At 40.9% G+C, this 20055-nt stretch overlaps 1 protein-coding gene across 1 annotated transcript; it reads left to right on the top strand.

The window, feature by feature from the left end:
* Nucleotides 1–12477: 12477 nt before the first annotated feature.
* On the top strand, nt 12478–20055 carry LOC308288977 (E3 ubiquitin-protein ligase RNF126-A-like; the record flags this gene model as incomplete). Its single annotated transcript, XM_080730460.1, has 9 exons — nt 12478–12555; nt 14529–14587; nt 15524–15584; nt 16067–16305; nt 17968–18036; nt 18142–18211; nt 18356–18452; nt 18994–19109; nt 19556–20055. The coding sequence occupies 9 exons, from the start codon at nt 12478–12480 to the stop codon at nt 19712–19714; spliced, it is 948 nt and encodes a 315-aa protein (XP_080586586.1). The 3' UTR covers nt 19715–20055.

The raw sequence follows: 20055 nt of genomic DNA, 5'->3' as shown, positions 1-20055 counted from the left end.
ATGCCAGACTTTGCATTGATTGTGATGTTCAACAATACAATTATTTCTTTTTTAAGTCTGTGGAAGACATAAATGTGTCAGGTATCTGTTGTCCAGCTGAATCAAATTGCATGGAGCCCGGTCACTGCAGTCATCGTGACTCTGTAACTGCATTACCTTCAACAGGAACATCCTAATCCTCGTAAACTGTATATCATTACGACACAGCCCTCTGACTCACATAGGATATGATGCTACCCTTGTCACACAATGGGGGCAGTGGCATAACCACAGGGTACGCGGATGAGCCATTTCAAGGCTATTCTAATTACACTGAGAATACAACCTCTGATATTCTTTTTTCTTTCGCACACCACGCTCTACACATTAGAATCATGCGATCTCTGCTTCCTGAATGGATGGAATGGGACTGCACGTGTTGTGTGTGGTGTGTTTGTGTGTGTGTGTGTGTGTGGGTCAGTGCGTAGGTGAGGTCGTGTCTGATGTGTAATACTGATGGATCATGCACCTTTCTGTTTGGTTCCTGGAGGCCACCTGTTGTAGCCACAGGGTCAGACACACACATGGCACCGCAATCTCTAGCCGAGTTGTTTACACTCTTACAAACGTGTGTTTGTGTTTAATGTTACACACACAACATTTCAGAGCCGTTTGCTCATTTTCTTCTGACACGTAATGCTTATTTCTCAACACAGAACACCCTCTCGTCCATAATGTCCACATGCATGTATCATTTCCTCTGAACCGCCTTACTACTTCCAGTAAGACGACGGCCAACGGTTAGCTTTGCGTCGATGTTGTGATGAAACCAGACGCTGTGGAGTGCCTGAGAGACCACCCACTCCTTGGATCACGCCACTAGACCATAAACAGGCCCGTCCCCCACAGCTGAAAGTAATAGATATCAGAGCTATCCTATCACTACATCAGAAGTTAGAACATATCTGCCTCAGACGTTATTTCCCGTGTGCTGACATCATTTCATGACTTGTCTTTCAGTCATGTTAAATCTCCCATTATACAGTGCACATTAACTCCTGATGGAGGATCTGGCGCAAGAACAGGCATGTGCACACATATACATCAAAGGGGGCTTGAGCCCCTGCCCTTTTATCCGTCTGTAAAAAGTGCCCTCTCCAGACCATGAATGCAGTTTTTGAAGCGGTGAAAACCGCTTCCAATGAGTGGCTTTGTGTGTATCACGCCCATATATGGTCATTTTAGTCCAGAATGAACAGGCTTTTTCAAAAACAGAATGTCTGTTTAATTACCATATATGGTGATCTCAGTCCAGAATGAACAGGGTTTTTCAAAAACACAATGTATGTCACCTCATGTCCATATATGGTCACTCCAGGCCAGAATGAACAGGTTTTTCCTGTCCCGTACGTGCAAAATATCAGTCCAGAATGAATAGGCTTTTTCAAAAAGCAAAATGTGTGTCCCATGTCCATATATGGTCATTTCAGTTCAGAATGAATAGGCTTTATCTGTCCTGTACGTCCAGAATATGTGTGCGGTGTCCCTCCCGGTCAGATGAATGGATACTTTGAGGATTGGTCAAGCTTCACATGATAATTTGGCCTTCAGGTTTTATCTGTCTTGTACATGCAATAGGTCTCACCTATTGCAGCAATGACAAATAGCCGCATAAGAGCAAAAGCAAAGGCACAATAAGAATATACAGATGCTAACAGAATGGTAAAAAGGAGCATTAAGGCAGACAAGAGTAAATACATTGAAGATCTAGCAGAAGTTGAAAAATTTAGTAGGCCACAAAGATAACAGAAACTGAAATAATTATAGAGGGATGCAGTTGACAAACAACTAAGAGACCAGCAAGCAGGACTTTTTATATATTTTTTTAAAACCTATTATACCGGCTGTCATACCGGCTCTCCAGACAATTCTATACTAAGATTCACCGCTTCACTTCGAACCGAGGTTTGATTTTTACTATGGTGAAAGAATTGCAAATGCCCTCTTTCCATGCACCTGAAGGCAGCATTCAAGAGAATTGCCGTGTCCAAACTCTCCTGAACTTGAACTCAGCAACTTATGTTGAAAGAATTGCCCTCTCTGTGTAGAAATCCATGCCGTTACGTCACATCTCCAGGATTGAATTGATTATGCTAAGTTCAGCGTGGTATCAAGCACCGAAAATAGCCGACCTCCAAGCTCACAACGCGTCGCAGCACTGCTATTTTCAATATTTTCACCAAAAGGCCCTTTAAGAGATTTCAGCCCCTGCCTCTCTAACATTCTCTGCACGTCCCTGCACAAGAACCTGTAAATCAGCGATTCCCAACCTGTGGGCTGGTGAGGATATTGCCCTCACAATTTGTAAAACACTAAGATTACAATTAAAACATTTATGCAGAAACAATTTCATGGTATTTTTTTCTTTTAAACCTTGGAAAAAAGGGTTTTCCTTCTGACACTGATAAATAACAATTTAAAGTATGCTATGTTAGTTCCATCCATCCAACCCGGAACACAATCGATTGACTGACCATTCAAATAAACATGCTCTGAAAATGCACGCAGCCCACCCAGCAAACATTTTTAGGTATATTAGACGTCTAATATACGTCTAAACTTATACTAGACATCTAAGTTTATACCGTACGTATATAAAAAATGGTCTACCAGAGGTATAGATATGCAAGTTTTTTAGACGTCTAAACTTAGACTAGACGTCTAATATACGTCTAATAGACGTCTAAGTTTATACCTGGGTCAAAAGTAGTGAAAAGATGCAGAGCATCAGAACAGAACTTAAGCACCAGAGGCATCAGTTTTTCACTACTTTTGACGGCTGCTAAGGTCAGTTTTTCACTACTTTTGCCGGCCGTTAAGGTCTAAATATAGACGTCTATTAGACGTCTAAATTTAGACCCAGGTATAAACTTAGACGTCTATTAGACGGATATTAGACGTCTAGTCTAAGTTTAGACGTCTAAAAAACGTGCATATCTATACCTCTGGTAGACCATTTTTTATACGTATAAACTTGGACGTCTAGTATAAGTTGTTTAGTGGGCAACCATTTGACCATTTAACGTAGCAGCCGATTCAAGTGGGCCATGATTCAGAAATGTTGAGAACCACTGCTGCAGATATTAGGGTCAGCTCAGTCTCTTATAGGTCATATTGCTACAGACGTTCTGTTGTCTTATTTGATCACTGCCCAGCCCCAACAGTTCATCTTTACAGGGTTAGGACTGAGGATGGGAGAAGATTCTGAATCTTGTAGTGAAGCTGAAGTAGAACTACAGAAACAGAATCAAATTCTAAAGCTCTTTCTGATGCTAATTTGATCTGGAAAACAACAGAGGTGGAAGAAACACACCAATCTTTTACTTAAAGGGGAACTCCACCACTTTTCAACCTATGTTCATATAGGGTCCTCACTCAAAAATAGCTTTTTTCTTTTTTTTTTCTTTTTTCTCAGAGGAGGGCTGTGGGGAGGTCAGAAACCCATCGTCTTGTGACATCATCGATTGCCAGTCCAGCTTATAGAAACTGCAGGCTTTCTATTCCTGAAAAGTTGCAATTTTAAAGTGGAAGCCATTGTTCTCGTGATAATAAAAATCTAAATATTTTTTTCAAAAATATTGATAAAAAATTTTTGGGGAAAATGATGATGTCACAAGACGATGGATTCTGAACTCCCACAGCTCTCCTAGGAGACTTGGACTGAGTAGGAAAAAAAAAATGATATTTTATCTTGAACATTAGTGAGGACCTATTATATGAAGACAGGTTGAAAAGTGGTGAACTACTCCTTTAAGTAAAAGTACCAAAATACCAATGTGAAAAGATTCCATTACAAGTAAAGGTCCTGCATGAAAAGTATGAGCAGAAAAATGTTCTATTAAAGTAAAGATGTTGTTGGTACCTCTGACTGATTATCTACTGTATATGACAGATTTAATTATCAAAGAGTTAAAGCGGCTCTATTATCTAATAGTAATCATGGCTATACCGGTAGCTTGTTCAGTAACAGGGATCTCTCCGTCTCAATAGATCCTTACTAAACAGTAAATACAATTTCATGTAGGTTGCCAAAAGAAAGTAACGTTTTATCAGCTTCAATTATAGTGTTCCAGTTCTAATTGTGTCTGCTAATTTCTGTGGCATCACAATTCGACTTGTTTATATGAGTTATCTGTTATGATTGGATAAATGGATTGCGATTGGTATCCAGACTTGAAATAGCATTTTCTGTTCACTAGAGCTGGAGAGACAATGAGACCCCTTTTACTGGACACACACTATTGAAGATAGAAGTGTGTACTGTGTAAGACCTCAACAGCATGCTACTGTTGTAGCTGCTGACGGTGGACCTTCTTTGAACTACTTTATATACAGTTAACTAGTTTAGTCAAGTGATCCTAGTTTAGGGAGCTATTTTAAACACGTATTGCTGTATGTTACCCATCCATTGTATCAAATCTTCCTCTGAAATGTAAAATCCCACCCAGTGGGAATGAGCGGTTCCTTAGCCTATAACATACGTAGTACACAATATCACTTCAAACACTTCAAGGCTGCTCAACAGCGCCACTTGAAGGTTGGTCACCCAGTGGCATTGCAGCTGTTGAGGCCATACTGATAGAGACACACGGGCGCCTACAAATATGGCCGCCCTATTGTGATAGCGACCCCACTTCGGGTAAGGATGAACGGTGAACTGCAGCTGCCAATGCAATCCCAATGAGAGGCATCGTGAAATATCATAATTTCAGTGGTTGACTACTGAGTCCATAGCGATTCTTTTTGTGTTCCATGAGTTAAATTTAAAGTGGCATATCTGTCATCTTGACACACTACCTACAATATACTTTAATATACTTCATCTGTGAGTCAAAAGTGCTAGCATTGGAAATCTTAAGTTTAGGTGGTCGCATGGTACATACGTCATGAACGCATCCCTTGAGGGTTTCAATACCCAGATATGCTTGTCTCTATAACAAGGCTATAATTAGGCTGTTTATTTTTGGAAAATGATCGCATCTCGCTTCTTCCAAACGGAGTCTTGCAGGTTATGTTTGGATTAATACTAACCTGGAGAATCCACTCTGTAGTTGAAAAGGTCGGGATCTTCAAAGTCGGCGCTCATAAACGCACAGCAGTAAAGACAGTGATGTCACTGAAAAGCGACAGGTTTCTCTGTTAACATTATGGGAAACCCATTCAAGTGGCAAATTAAACGTGACTCACATCATGTATTTAGCAAACAAGAAGATATGTTATCAGGGTCAGGCCATACATTTGAAAACACATTTTTATTTAAATCAATATAGTCTTCAGTTCGTGTATGATTATTTTAATATCAGGCTAACCAAGGGTGAATTGCAATGACTTTTTATGGGCTGGCTTGCAGTTCACCGTTCTCCCTTACCCGAAGCGGGGCCGCTGTTTCAATTGTGGGCGTGAATTTGTAGGAGCCCGTCTGTCTCTATACGGACAGACAGACATATGGACAGACATACTGCACACAAACGGTCAGTTGTAAGAGTGGTGTGCACTGCTAAAAAATGGAAGTAGGCTATACCTCAAAACTGTACATAAGTACTGCACTGCAATGTCAATTTAGTTACCTCCCAGTCTCCCACCACTGGAAACAACATTTAGCAATTACACTCACCAGACAGTAAAAGTACCGTAGTGTTACTACAGTATACGCTTCGGCTTAACATATTCTGGTACAAAACATCTTGAGTTGGTATAAGGATCAGGCCATCATGACAAGAAATCAGTAGATTACCAAGCTCTAATTGTTGCTAATTAAGCCTGTTGAATGATTTGATTTCCTGGTTGTGTCTTCTGGGACAAGGTCTTTTCTGATCCCGGCATTCTGCGTGTGGTCTTTACAGTACACTACAGTATGTCTAGCAGCAGCACACAGTGTATCGGGAATACAACATAATGTTCAGTAAAGGGCTGGGAAATATGTAAAATATTTGACATGATGAAACTGAAGAGATATGACATAACATAATATTTCATACCATCCTGGAAAAAAAGTAAATTTTCTTCAGTTGAAAATATGTAATTTCTGTTGATTGATATGTCGCACACACTTTGTGGCTTAAGCACAATTCAGGCTCGAGTGAAGACAATTGCTGAGCACATGGGCCAAGTATGGGACAAATGCTGACCAACCACGTAAACTGTAATGTCATGGTCACAAAATTAAATCTGGTGTCAGTGCATGCTGAAATAATGAGCCCCCTTAGCGTGAAAATGAAGTGTGACAATTAGGATTACATTTCATTCAGTCTTCACCTCTGCAATTTGAGGTCTGGGAACATACCATGCCATGACCACAATTTCCCCATCAAATTTCAGGTGGCCCTTGCACGATGAAAACCTTTTTTTTTTTTTTTACAAGTGTTGGCCCAACAAAGAGCCCAAATACCTGTTTGTTTATCACGGAAAGTTGGTTCGGTTCCCTGAAAGCTGTCCTGGCATTGCAGTTTGACAAGCTGAAATCCAGCAAAGATGAGAATGGGAACACTCAACAACAATGAATGATTTTGATCTAATCACAATTTGAAGTCTCAGTAGCAGCAGCTACAATTACCATTATTAGGGGGAAATTAGCCAACTCGCCAGTGACTAGAGTTCCTAGGTTTGGCAGAATTGGCACCTGGGGACAATATAACCCTAAGGACCTTTGCGGCCCATATGGTACCTATTTCCCTTGGTTATAACACTGTGCTCAAGTAAACAGTGAAATTAGCGGACTGGTTGTGTGGTGTCATTAGTTTTAGTGCTATTCAGCACAGAGGAGAGCCATGAAGCAAGACATGAACACACAGCACAAGCATGCACACCCACCCACCCACACGGCACACGCACATATACGTACATGCCAGTAAAAGTATAGTATATCTTCCCCAACATCTATGAGACATCAATAGATCTGTTGGTATTGGCAAGCATTTGAGTTGTTTTTATTCTCTTAACAGTCCAGTTAAAACCTCTGCAGTGATAAATGCTACAAGACACACGTAGGCCTACACTTGATGGGAATTAAACCTTAGCATTTGGAAGCACAATGTTTCCAAACATGAGATTTCGGACAAATCAACCGTGTGGAATGAAAATCTGATGAGATTGGGTAGAGAGTCTAGAGACCAAAAAAACGAAAGAATCAAAACCAAGCACAAATGTAACATGCTGTCCCCGATATAATGTTAAAATGTTGTTTGCCTGACCAGGTTACTGTCTACCAAATATTTATGAGTACATGCTGTATCTAAACTAAGTCTGTGAAGATCAAACAGCTACAGAACCCTGGTTACAATAGAAACACAAATACAAAATAAAATCAAGACTTCATGTGCACAGAAACAAGATTAGCATAGAGTCACCACAGACCTTAATATTATGACAGAGAGCGCTAGACTTTAGCTGCTAGTTATGTCGATGTAGAAACATTTACATATTTTTTGCTGCTTCACAGTGCCATTGTATGAACTATTACTCCAAAACAAACATGCTATTGTCTGTGACACAGCACTTTCACCACAGAGTGGAAAATGTCTGCGGACGGGACAAAACCATCGAAAAAAAAACACAAGTGGAGAAGAAATGGTGCTGGTTTGGCAGACCAGCAGCAATCTTGAGTGTGCCTACTGTCTCAAATTGCAGTATATATTTCTTAATGCGTTGGTGAGGTTTTACATCTACTCTTTCCACCACTAATGTAGAGCTTTACAGCTTTCTGGCTCTCACTTCATGGACATTACTGTAAATGCGTGCATAATGTGTGTGTGTGTGTGTGTGTGTGTGTGCGTGCGTGCGTGCGTGCGTGCGTGCGTGCGTGCGTGCGTGCGTGCGTGCGTGTGTGTGTGTGTGATGCTCAGCACTTGCAAGAGACTAGTGAGTCTAGAGATAGTGTGCCTGGAGGGAGAGAGAGCCACATCGATGGGTGGGACTGAAAACAAGTGACGCATGACTAAGAGGCCCAGGAAGTTCCAGCAGGCGGCTGTTATTGCCGTTTGTTTTTGTGTGTGTGTGTGCGCGTGTGTGCGTGCACGTGTGCGTGCGTGTTTGAGTGCGCGTGCATATGTGTGTGTGTGTGTGTGTGTGTGTGATCTTGGGGCCCTGCGGAACTGTGCCGGGCATTCCCTGCTGGAGTGTCTGGAACTGCTCTACGGGGTGACAGAGGCAGCAGCAGAGCGTTGCAGCCTATCGGCAGTGCACACCACCACCTCGACAGCAATCTGGCTAGCCATCGTCAAAAAAAGTTCCTTTTCCTTTCATCGGATGAGAGTCTGTCCTTGAGAGATTACCTCGACAGCGACACCGTAATGCATAAAGGCTGTTGTGACCCATGAGGTGTGCCAAGACTATATTACAGTCACTGCAGACATTTCACCCTTTATTTCCTTATGTTCGCATATATATGTGTTTCTATAAACAGTAGCTTGACACTACTTACTTTCACAAGACAATGCAATGTGCAGTAGGTGCAACAAAGCAGTGCCAGGAATTGATATTGCAGATATCTTAGGATAACCACTGGAACTGGTTTATCTTGATTGGTGCAAGAGTGTTTGTTTACCGCAGATAATTATGTTGGTTCCATTTGTTCCCTCTCAGAGATAAATTAACACTCAGGATGTAATGTATAGGTGGAACAAAGCAGTGTCAGGAATTTACAGTGCAGATATCTTAGGACAACCAGCACATGTAGTCAGATTGGAGAAAATGTTCATTGATAAACCAACTAACATCAACAGTACATAATTTCATCATGTCCATAACTTGGACATGATACCATAACAGCTTCATACTGCCAATAAATAATGCACATAAAAAGAACCTCTCCGGTGAGTTGTTTCATGTCCATAATATTCCAACTCCTGATTTAGTTCTGACCTGCCGAGCATCACGTGAAAGGTACACTCGGTATGGCCGAGTTGTTTTCTGCAACTAACACTGGCCTGTCTCTGACCCTCGTGTGCCCCACAGTCACTCACTCAGACCCAGATTGGATTGCATTGCAACAATGAACATTGGACTGCGACGGCGGTGACACACTGGGCGCAGGGGGACAATAGCTTACCTCAGCCAGGCAGACATAGCAAACCTCATTGCTATCAGACACTCTCTAATCTCAGCTCATGGGACAGACGTGTCTATCCTGCTCCCACACGGCCAGATCAGACATAACAATGTGGTGCGAGAGGACACGTAACTAGATTACGATATGGGCCCCTGCTTATTGAGGAAATAAGAGATCTGATCTCATAGCAATTTAAAATATCTATGTTATTATAATAAACAATGTTTGGAAATGAAAGAGTTTCTGCACTGTTACAGTTTTTATGGATTGTTTGGCAACTATATCATATATTAAAAGTTACAATCTGTTTTAACTTTTAATATATGAAATATAAAATGTCTCCTAATATCAATTTGCCTGTAAAAAAACAAGAATTCTATATCCATAAGAGCTTGGTTATGTTACAGATGTCTGTGTTAACAGTCTGGGGGCTATTCTTTTCAGAGGCATGAAATTATACATCAAATCAGGCCAGACAGCTTGAGAGCTGTGATTGGCTGTGAGACAGTCAGATGGGAACTCCTACTTATTTTCAACATGTGGTGCCAAGCACTAGAGATATTTCTCAAGGTAGCCCAGTAAACTCAATACCCCTGCATACAAACCTGCCATAGCCACACATAAATCAGCAATGCTACGGTCCTCTGGAGATAAGATTGGTTACCTGAGAAAAAGTGTGGTATCAAAGGATATTTAGGCTACTCTTCTGCTCCAAAAATGAAAAGCTAGTTCTTATCAATCACTGTGACGTTATCTCCTAAATTACTCCTTGTTGAAATCTTCATGGCCACCTCGGGACAATAAGGCCTTGAGGATGTCAATGCAACAAGAAATATATCAACCGTGTTAATAACTGTTGACATATTCATTATTAGTTCTTGCATCCGAAGCAGCAGAACTTTACGATTCAAGATTAAAAGCTTTGCGTTCCATTAAAGCAAGGAATAATAAAGTCCATCTGTGGATTGAGGCATATTGCTCCTTGAAACCATATTGACATGATATATCCTACCTTTAAAAACCTAAAAAAGTATTATTAGGCCTATACTGTAAACGGGATGCAATATGATCTTCTCTGTCATCCTCCCACTCTTACTCTGCTGTGGTCAAGGTTCTGGATTAGTCTTTTTTTTATGAAAACAGACCCTTCATCATGAGTCATGACTGTCCTCTAGTCCTGCACCTCAAAGTGCAACAACACTTGATGCACAAAAGCGCCACCATGTGGCGACATTGTATAAAGCAACAATTAAACAATGTTTCATTTAGTGCACTTGGTTTTCAACCAGTGGTCCGGGTATCACCACAGTGGTCCTTGAGTTCTATTACATTTGAGTTTTCAAATGTATAGAAATCTTTTGAAAATAGCAGATCTATTGTAGACCGATGTAGACCGGCTATTTTCAAATGGACGAAGTGCAAGGTTTATGTATCTACAAAGTAACTAGAAACTAAAGTTTAAAGTGTAATATTTTCCTCTGAGTTGAAACTTGGAGTAAAAGTTGAAAATTGGAAATACTCCAGTAAAGTAAAAGTAGGCCTACCTCAAAATTGTACAGTACTTGAGTAAATGTACTTAGTTACATTACACCACTGCCGCTGCCGCATAGTGTCCCATCCAGGGCCCCGTAGTCCGTCAGCGTACAGTCACTTACCAAGGATTCGACGGCGGGGTCACGCCTTATCGGTGTCACAACAACTACGTATCCTTAACGGCTGTCACTGTCACTTCGACACATTCTGTAGAGGAAAACACGCAGTTTATCTCGCATGATATAGACTACAGTATCTTGGGACAAGTAATAACACTAAGGACCCGTGAAAAGTAAAAGTCTGGACAATTCAACATCATATTTGGCATCAAACTATACTTGAAGCACCAAAAGTAAAAGTACAAAATGTTTGAAAATATCCTATGTATAAAAGAGGGCTAAATGGTTAAGTGGATATATTTTTTATCTGTAAAGTAGTACTAAAGTTTCGAAATAATTGTAGTGGAGTAAAAGTACAATGTTTGCCTCTGAGATGTAGTGGAGTAGAAGTAAAAGTACTGGAAATTGTAAATACTCAAGTAAATACAAATATGGAATACATATGTGAGGTATTTTGTAGCTAGGCCTATTTGTTTCACTAGAAGCTCGGGCGGCCCAGCGTCTAGTCGGCGACCTGGCCAACTCGGAACAATGTAAATAGGGAATGAATGCCCCGCCCTTTAATGCAAACCCCATTATACCTGTTTTCATAGGACCCGTTTTGACCATCTGTCTGCCTGTGTCCATTTATGCCCATATATGGAGTTATCTGTATCTGTCTGTCTGTATGTCGCTGTCCATTTTATGTCCAATCTGCGTCCATTTTATGCCCATATATGGAGTATCTGTCTGTGCCTCCAACTGTGTTGCAGACACAGTGCCGGTTCCCCCTTTAATGCAAACCTCATTATACCTGTTGTCATAGGACCCGTTTTGAACATCTGTTTGCCTGTGTCCATTTATGCCCATATATGGAGATATCTGTATCTGTCTGTCTGCGTCCATTTTATGCCCATTTATGGAGATCTTTGACCATCTGTTTGCCTCTGTCCATTTATGTCCATATATGGAGATATCTGTATCTGTCTGTCTGCAATCCATTTTATGCCCATATATGGGGGCATTCATTTTATGCCCATATATGGAGAACGCGCGTGCCCGTGGGACGAACGGTTCTCGAGATACGCGGATTACATACATACATACACACTCACAGAGATGTTTTGTTGACTCATGTGGCGTACGTGATGTCAGAGCCTTTTATGAAGTGATGTCACAATGAGTCAGAGCTTTCGCCGATTTCCTCCGGAACAGCCTGATGTCAACAATCAACCAAATAAACCAACAATCAAATAAGGAGATTCCGAACGTTTCGCGCCGGTTCGGGAAAACCGCGCGTCGGGTCGGGTCGAGTGTTCGGCACTGCACTCCGTGCCGCGGCGGGGAACGCGCGTGCCGAATCTGAAGCCGATGGGACGAACGGTTCTCGAGATACGCGGATTACATACACACAGACAGACACGCAGAGACTTCTCGCATTTATAGATAGATTATGGGAATTCTTACAATGTATGTACAGGTACCGGTATTTGTAAATACAAAATTGATAACCAAGTTATAACAAAAAAAGTACAAATACCTCAAAAGTGTACCTAAGTAAATGTACTTACCTTACACCACTAGAACATAATACATATCTACTGTATGGAAAATCAATACCTTGAAAATACCTCTATGGAAAATACAGGCTAAACATACTTCCGTACGTTGTGAGTGTGACGTCAGTGACGCCTCCTTGGTATTGTGTACTGTGTGGGGTAGCCCGTTCCCCTCTCATCACAGTGTTTCTACTACCTAAAGATGGCTGAAGCTCCTCCATGGCCCACTAGCCGGTTCTTCTGTCACAGATGTTCAGCAGAGATTAGTCCACGTCTCCCCGTGAGTAGCACAGACCGTTGGGCGAAAAGGGAGACCGTTGTGGCGTTGTTGTGGTGAACTGTTCGCCGGCTTATGTTAACTATTAGTCCTATCTGTCTATTATTCTGGTCGTGGCTTTGGGTTGCTAATGCTACCCTAGTTAGCTAGCTAACTAGCTCACTCAGTGTTTAGAACCTGTCTGGTCAGGCACTTACTTGACCCTTGTCTAATGCAATGGTTCTCAAACTTTTACACTTCCCTTAACTCTTGACAGTGTACAATGGAACCAAACGGACCCATTAGGGTCCGTTTGGTTCCATTTGTACGCTATTACTGTCTGAGTTACAGACTTGTAAGGGTCAATTTATTTTAGACGAACCCACAGAGTCCCTGGAATCCACTTTCACTTTTGAGAACTGCTGGTCTAATGCAGTGGGTGGTTCTCAAACATTTTCATGTCAAGGACCCCCAAATTGACACTTATTATCCCCGCGGACCCCCAGCCAAGGACCCCCAGTTTGACATGCATTATAGGCTATCGGATCCCCATTTAATGGCATTTCTATCTCTGAGACCCCAATCTATTATTGTAAAATCAATGTTATTTTAACTCTGAGTGTATATCCATTTGGTTCAATTTGTACACTCTTACCCTTAAGGGTCCATTTGGTTCCTAACCATCATTTAGCTGGGCACCCAGCCACCCACTGGAACTCCCTCAAGGACACCTGGGGGTCCCCAGACCCCACTTTGAGAACCACTTGTCTAATGCATGTTAATGGCATTGTTACCTACAGGTTTATTGAAGTTACAATGAGGCTACACCATAGGGCTGAACTGAATACGGTGGCTTTAGTTAAACTTGTGAAACATATGGCATCATAATTTACTGCAACATGTATTTCTGTGGTAAGAGTTAAATGCCTCCTAGGTTCTGTACTGAACAGTGATCGTGTTGCCAGATGGGAAATGTTGAATTATCGCACTGGAGGCTTTAATATTATCGTATTTGAAAGAAAACTATCGTACACACAGTCAAAAAAGAGAAATAATGTGTAAATAAGTAATTTCCCCAGAAATGCATATTTAGTGCAAGAAACAACCTTGTTTGAGACTCCTATATGATGAAAACGCATCACATATGCTGCGTGGAGGCAGGCAACTTCCTGGACCTTACACAAATAAAAGCCTAAAACTGGACTGGAAAGACACGACCAGTGTTTTTAATGCCTCGGATTGACTGATTTCCTGAATTATTTTGACAAGCCAAACCGGATCCCGTTACAGCAGCCAGGGAATTCAGTAAATTCCGCTCTTTTTTTGTGATATGCCGAAATGATCGTACATTTGGCCATTTTTGGAATGATTGATCGAGTCGTACATCGTACAGAGGGTGTAATTATCGTGCTGTATATCTGGCAACAGTTGAACTGAATGAGCCCTGCAGTAAAGCAGCAACACATTACCACTGTGCATTCTTCCTTTGCTTTGCCATTCAGCAAGCATCAACATGCCAGTCATAGGCTAGAATGATCTCTGTGTGAACACTGAACAGACAGTAAAGATGTCCCTCACAATGAAAATTATCAGCCATAGTTTCCCCCACTTTGCCAGTAATTACCCTGTGTCTGCCATGATTAGCCAGTTTATGCAATATCTTCCTTACGTTATTATTATGGTACTGATTTAGCCTGGTATTAAGACTGTTATAGATAGTCTGTTATTTACTTTCGGATCTAATACCAAAGTAAAATTCAGACTCGATAAAATACATCTATGATAGTGTTGTTGATCCAAGGCGAGTACTTTACTTTACTTACATTGAAATTAAATGTAGTATTCTTGAACTTGCTTGCTAAACAAGTTATTTGGATATTGTGCATCATTGGCCGACTATGTTTGGAAAGTTATGGAAAAGGTTGTACTTAGAATATTGTCAATATTAAATCTTAAGCTTAAGTCTAATGTGTTGGATGGTGGTGTTTTGTTTACAGGACTACACATGTCCAAGATGTGAGTCAGGATTCATTGAGGAACTGCTGGAGGAGCGAAGGTGTGTTCATTTGTAGTTACTGTACTATATTACTAGTAAGACACCTCAGGGCGACATGCGACCCCAAGGTCGCGGCAGTTCTTGGCCATTTGGCCAGTGATGTATATTGGACCAGTTACCCATATATGGAGACCCCTGCATGATAGTCAACAATGTTATGTCAAAACATGCCCATATATGGGCATTACCAAATATGGGCATTCCCAGATATGTCCTTAATATTGATGACATTGGGACAGGGATCTCCACATATGGGCATAAAACGTATGTTAATTAGTAAAGCCAAGCAGGGCCTTGGCAAGTTAGGGCCTGGGTTTGATGCCTGGGGATATCCATATATGGGCATAAGGGGGTACCCTAACAGGGCACCATCTTGGATTGCCCATACTGTATATGGACATTTTATCCTTTATTAATATATATCATATATGGACTTAATATTAACGTTTTCGGGGAAGGTAGGGATATCCATATATGGCCTTTTACATAGGTGATGTCACCTGTGATATCACCTGTGATGTCACAGTGACAAGGGAACCAACCCATATACTGTAAAAATGTGTATAGACTGACTGACACAGTATGGATATCCAGGGTTTGATCTTTGATGAGGTGATATCATGTGATGTCATGTGACATCACTTCCTGTACGGACGGACAAGCTGCGATATTTCTCATGGTATACTGCGACCTTCGGTCCAACAACAATTACATGTCAATCAATTAAATATCTCAAGGGTCCTAATTAAATGAGGAGGAAATTCTCCTATATGCTTAATAATTTATAATCCATTGTAAGGCGGTGTTGTGTCAAAAATAGCTGATCTACAGCTTTTACAATGGTTATTTTGGCCGTGTGACACCGCTGCGTACAACAATGTATAGATCCGATCATCAGAACATGGTTAACAGATACATATTTGTCTCCTTTTTTAGTGCCGACAATGGCTCTGCGTCCAGCATCTCCAGCGGAGACCAGAACCAGCAGCTTTTTGAGGTTTCCAAAATCATTCCTAGCTGACATCTCAATCACATATCTCCCTGTATCTATCCTCCTGAACAGCATTAGGACATGTGATTAGTGTTTCCCTCATTACATTTCCATTCACATTTCAGCTGAGCAGTGTATACTTCTTTTTGTTTACCTTCTCTGATCATTATTCTCTTAAAGTTTTAACCTTTATGTGGCAGACGTTGGATTTGCTTAGTCAGTCCCAGATTAATCAGATAAGCAATAATAATATGGTTATACTGTATTAAGCCCTCTAATTGTGGGACAAAGGCATTGGTGATAGTATTACCTTGGTAAACACGAAGCATGTCATCATATCTTCTAGAAAGCGTCCATGGGGGAGACCTTTCACCTGATATTGACATGTGCTGCTGTAGCTTTGAACCATCTGTTCATTGTACACTAATTTTATTCTACCAAACAGTTTCAACATCCTTCTTGAATGTCTTCATCTTTTTGTATCTCAGAATGTAGACCACCAGCACTTGTTTACATTCCCCTCGGGCTATGGCCAGTTTGCCCTCGGCGTCTTTGATGACAGCCTGGACTTCGGCACTGGCATGGGGCCAGAGGACAACCGTGACGCTGAAAATAGGCGGGAAAGGGAGATGGCATCACGGCAGCGATACGGTGCCAGGCAGCCCAGGGGTCGGCATGGTGCCAGACGGCAGCCAGGGAGGCATGAGGGAGTGCCCACTTTAGAGGGGTAAGGAGCAGTGGTGGCAAGTTACTATGTACCTACACTCAAGTACTGTACTTGAGTACTTTTGAAGTACTTTTACTTTACTAAAGTTTGTCCAATTTTCAATACTTTATACTATACTCCACTATATTTCAGAGGCAATATTGTACTTTTACTCCACTAGTGCAAAAAATTGAAAACTTTAGTTACTAATTACTTGTAGATTTAGATTATTATTACCAAACACACATTACCCACTTTAGATTTCCGATCTACAAGTTCACAACACGTCACGATGCAAAGTGTTTGCGCTTGTAGATCTGCAATTTTCAAAATATTTTGTATACATTTGTAATAATCTTTTATGATTACTTGTGAAATGGAACATTATTAGTATTTTCCTTTTCGTGCTATAAGTATATTTATTTTTATGCCAATAGTTAGTACTTTTACTCAAGTAAGTTTTGATTACCAGACTTTACTTTTACTAATAGTGTTTCCACATTCCAGTATCGATACTGCAATGTGGAAGTGGAAGTAAGTAAATAAGTAAAGAAATTTATGATTTTAGCCAACACCGGTAAGAAGTCAAAAGTAAAGTCATTTTTATGATGTGTCATAAACAATGATGTACAGCTCTGAGCTTGTAGATCAGCTATTTTCACAATTTCTTTATAATCGTTCATTAATCGTAAATGAGGCAAAAGTTTGAAATAATCATGATGTTGAAGTCAAATCAGAGAGAGAGAGAGAGAGAGAGAGAGAGAGAGAGAGAGAGAGAGAGAGAGAGAGAGAGAGAGAGAGAGAGAGAGAGAGAGAGAGAGAGAGAAGAGAGAGAGAGAGAGAGAGAGAGAGAGAGAGAGAGAGAGAGAGAGAGAGAGAGAGAGAGAGAGAGAGTTTTATTTGTATAATATTCACGAACATTGTTTATCTGTAGAAGAAACGCCTTTAGTCCGATCTCGTCTCCTAACAAAACGTAAGGTCTACTGTACATTAACATACACAGCCACTGTCTGATGGTCAGGTTCAGCATACTAAAAGGGGGCTATTATCATATAGATGGAGTGGAATGCTTTTCATGCAGTGCATTGCATGTCAGACATGGATTCCAGCACTGCATTGTCAGCAAAATGTCCCATGTGGGATCAATAAAATCAAAATCTACTGTATCCATTTTCTGTCTGTGCGTATTAATCATAATAATTCCATATCTGCACTCATGAAAACCCGTGTGTAATGGTCAAAACGACGGGATCTATAATACCAGAATTAGGCGAACGTGCAGATTTATAAAGCTGGCGAAAGGGTTGCATGTTCTTTCATATTTTCATGCTTCATGTTGGTCTCATTCAACGTTGGCTGCATGGTAAATGTAACCTAACCACTTCACCTGGAGGCAGGCGGCCTTTTTCCCATCATTGGGGGAAAACGAGTTTGGGTAGCTCTGCTCTAAAACTGTCTAGCCACTGTGCCTAATAGTTAGGATTTGTTACATTCAGAGACAAATTCCTACCTTTGTGTAAATATACATGGCAATAAATGCAGTAATTTAAACAAAATGTTACACCAGACCAATTCCTAGTTTAATTTAGTCTCCCATGACCTTCTGTTTGCCCTCCTGTTAGACATATTTTTGTCAGCATTTCTCTTTCTTAATCATTGCTGTATATTTTTTCTCTTACATAGAATTATCCAGCAACTAGTGAATGGAATCATTGCACCTACTGCAATGCCAAATATTGGTGTTGGACCCTGGTGAGTAGCTGGAAGAGCAACAAGAAATAGATTCTATATTTATATGACAAATCGTGTGTATTTTCTGTCGGCTTCTGTTCTGATGTTAAGATATGTTTTCAAAAGGGGCGTTCTTCACTCAAACCCTATGGATTATGCTTGGGGTGCTAACGGATTAGATGCAATTATAACACAGGTATGTTTATATACAAAATGAATACCCTGCTCATTTACAAAATGACTTACTTAAATCTTTTTTATTTACATATTTTAGCAATTGTGGCAGAATATGGCCAGACACAAGATTTCTTTAACAGAACATTTGTTTTGCCTCCGCTAGTTATTAAACCAGTTTGAGAACACGGGGCCACCACCTGCTGACAGAGATAAAATAAAAAGCCTCCCTACAGTACAAATCACACAAGAACACTTACAAGGTAAGTACTGTAATACTATTATTATGGTTAGTTCGTTCATTTATTCGTTTATTTTCACAATTCACAAACCACAAATAGGACAAGTAAAGAATATTATCTATGGAATTGTGGTTTGTTCAGGGCTGGATCTAGCCGTAGTCAAAATAGGCCTTTTGCCCAGACAGGAGAAAAATACCACCTTTTGGCGTGCGTGCGTGTGTGTGTGTGTGTGTGTGTGTGTGTGTGTGTACCATTTTCCAATAATTAAAATAATATTACAAAATCCCTAGTTTTTCAACTCATGCATACTACACAGAAATGTCTTTCAGGTTCATTGCAGGTTATGCTCATGGACCCGTGCGAGGTTACGCAGTGGCTATTCTTTCAGCAAAACTGGTTTAGCAAAAGTTCAAAGGATCTACAGTATTCCCTAATAGACTTTGTGTTTCACTCCCCCAAAAACTGTCTAGCAGTGCAATCTATTCATTTAATCCAACACTGGCCCTGTTAGCTTCTCCATGCAATACTGTTTGCATTTTCTAACACCATTTGTGCTTTTCAGGCTCAGGTCTTGAATGTCCAGTGTGTAAAGAAGATTACAGCGTTGGAGAAAATGTCAGGCAGCTGCCATGCAATCACATGTTTCACAATGACTGCATAGTTCCCTGGCTGGAACAGGTAAACTTGACTATCTATTGTTCCTTCCAGCTTGATATTCTTCTTAAACCCTATATACTTCATTGGATGACAAATGTTGAAAATGATCAAAATTATCAAAGATTATGATTTCGTTTTTTATGTTTGCCTAATTATATATATATATATATATATATTTTTGTTACCACCACACTCTGACTTGTCTGGTGCGGTGTCCTTTTAGATCATCAACATTGTATGGGTAATGGTTCGCACACAGTGGCAAGAGTTGCTTTTCTTTTAATTTTATTGCATCTTAAATGAGAACCATTGCATCATTTAAGATGCAATAAAATTAAAAGAAAATCAACTCTTGCCACTGACTAATTATAAAGACATGTCCAAAATTGGTACACCAGCATTATTGTGGTTAAGAATCAGAGAGAATCAGGGTTTTAACTTCTCTGTTCCCCTCACCCCACACGCAGCATGACACGTGTCCAGTGTGCAGGAAAAGCTTGAGCGGACAGAACACAGCGTTGAACCCTCCAGATCTATCGGGAATGAACTTTACCTCTTCTTCCTCTTCATCCACTCCTCCATCTTCAAGCTCCACCAGCAACGAGAACTCTGCAGATAACTCATAAAAAGAAACCCCCGCAAAACAAAACCAAACAAAAAAAAACATTCCCTGCATCTCACCCCATGAGCTGTCTTTATCGCTCCAGGGCTACCAACGCATCAGCGTGGTGGCCTCCAGCCTCTCCTCTTGCATAGGGTTGGTTGGGGAGCTGCAAGCAACTGTTCCCTCACCGTGAGTACTCACTGCTCAGGCCAAGATTCAGGAGTGACGTGATTATATGTAAAAGATCCATGTGTTTCTGCCCCTCCTGTAGCTTCCTTAAAGCCATTGGGAATCTGGTTGGCGTGATGGGATGGGTGGGGGAGGAAGGGTCCCCCCCCCCCCCCCCCCCCGGTTTTGGGTGGA

Source organism: Nannobrachium achirus (assembly GCF_963921795.1).
Source record: "Nannobrachium achirus genome assembly, chromosome: 1".
Lineage (NCBI taxonomy): Eukaryota > Metazoa > Chordata > Actinopteri > Myctophiformes > Myctophidae > Nannobrachium > Nannobrachium achirus.
The sequence above is the reverse complement of the archived record's forward strand: the minus strand, read 5'-3'. Positions and strand labels throughout refer to the sequence as shown.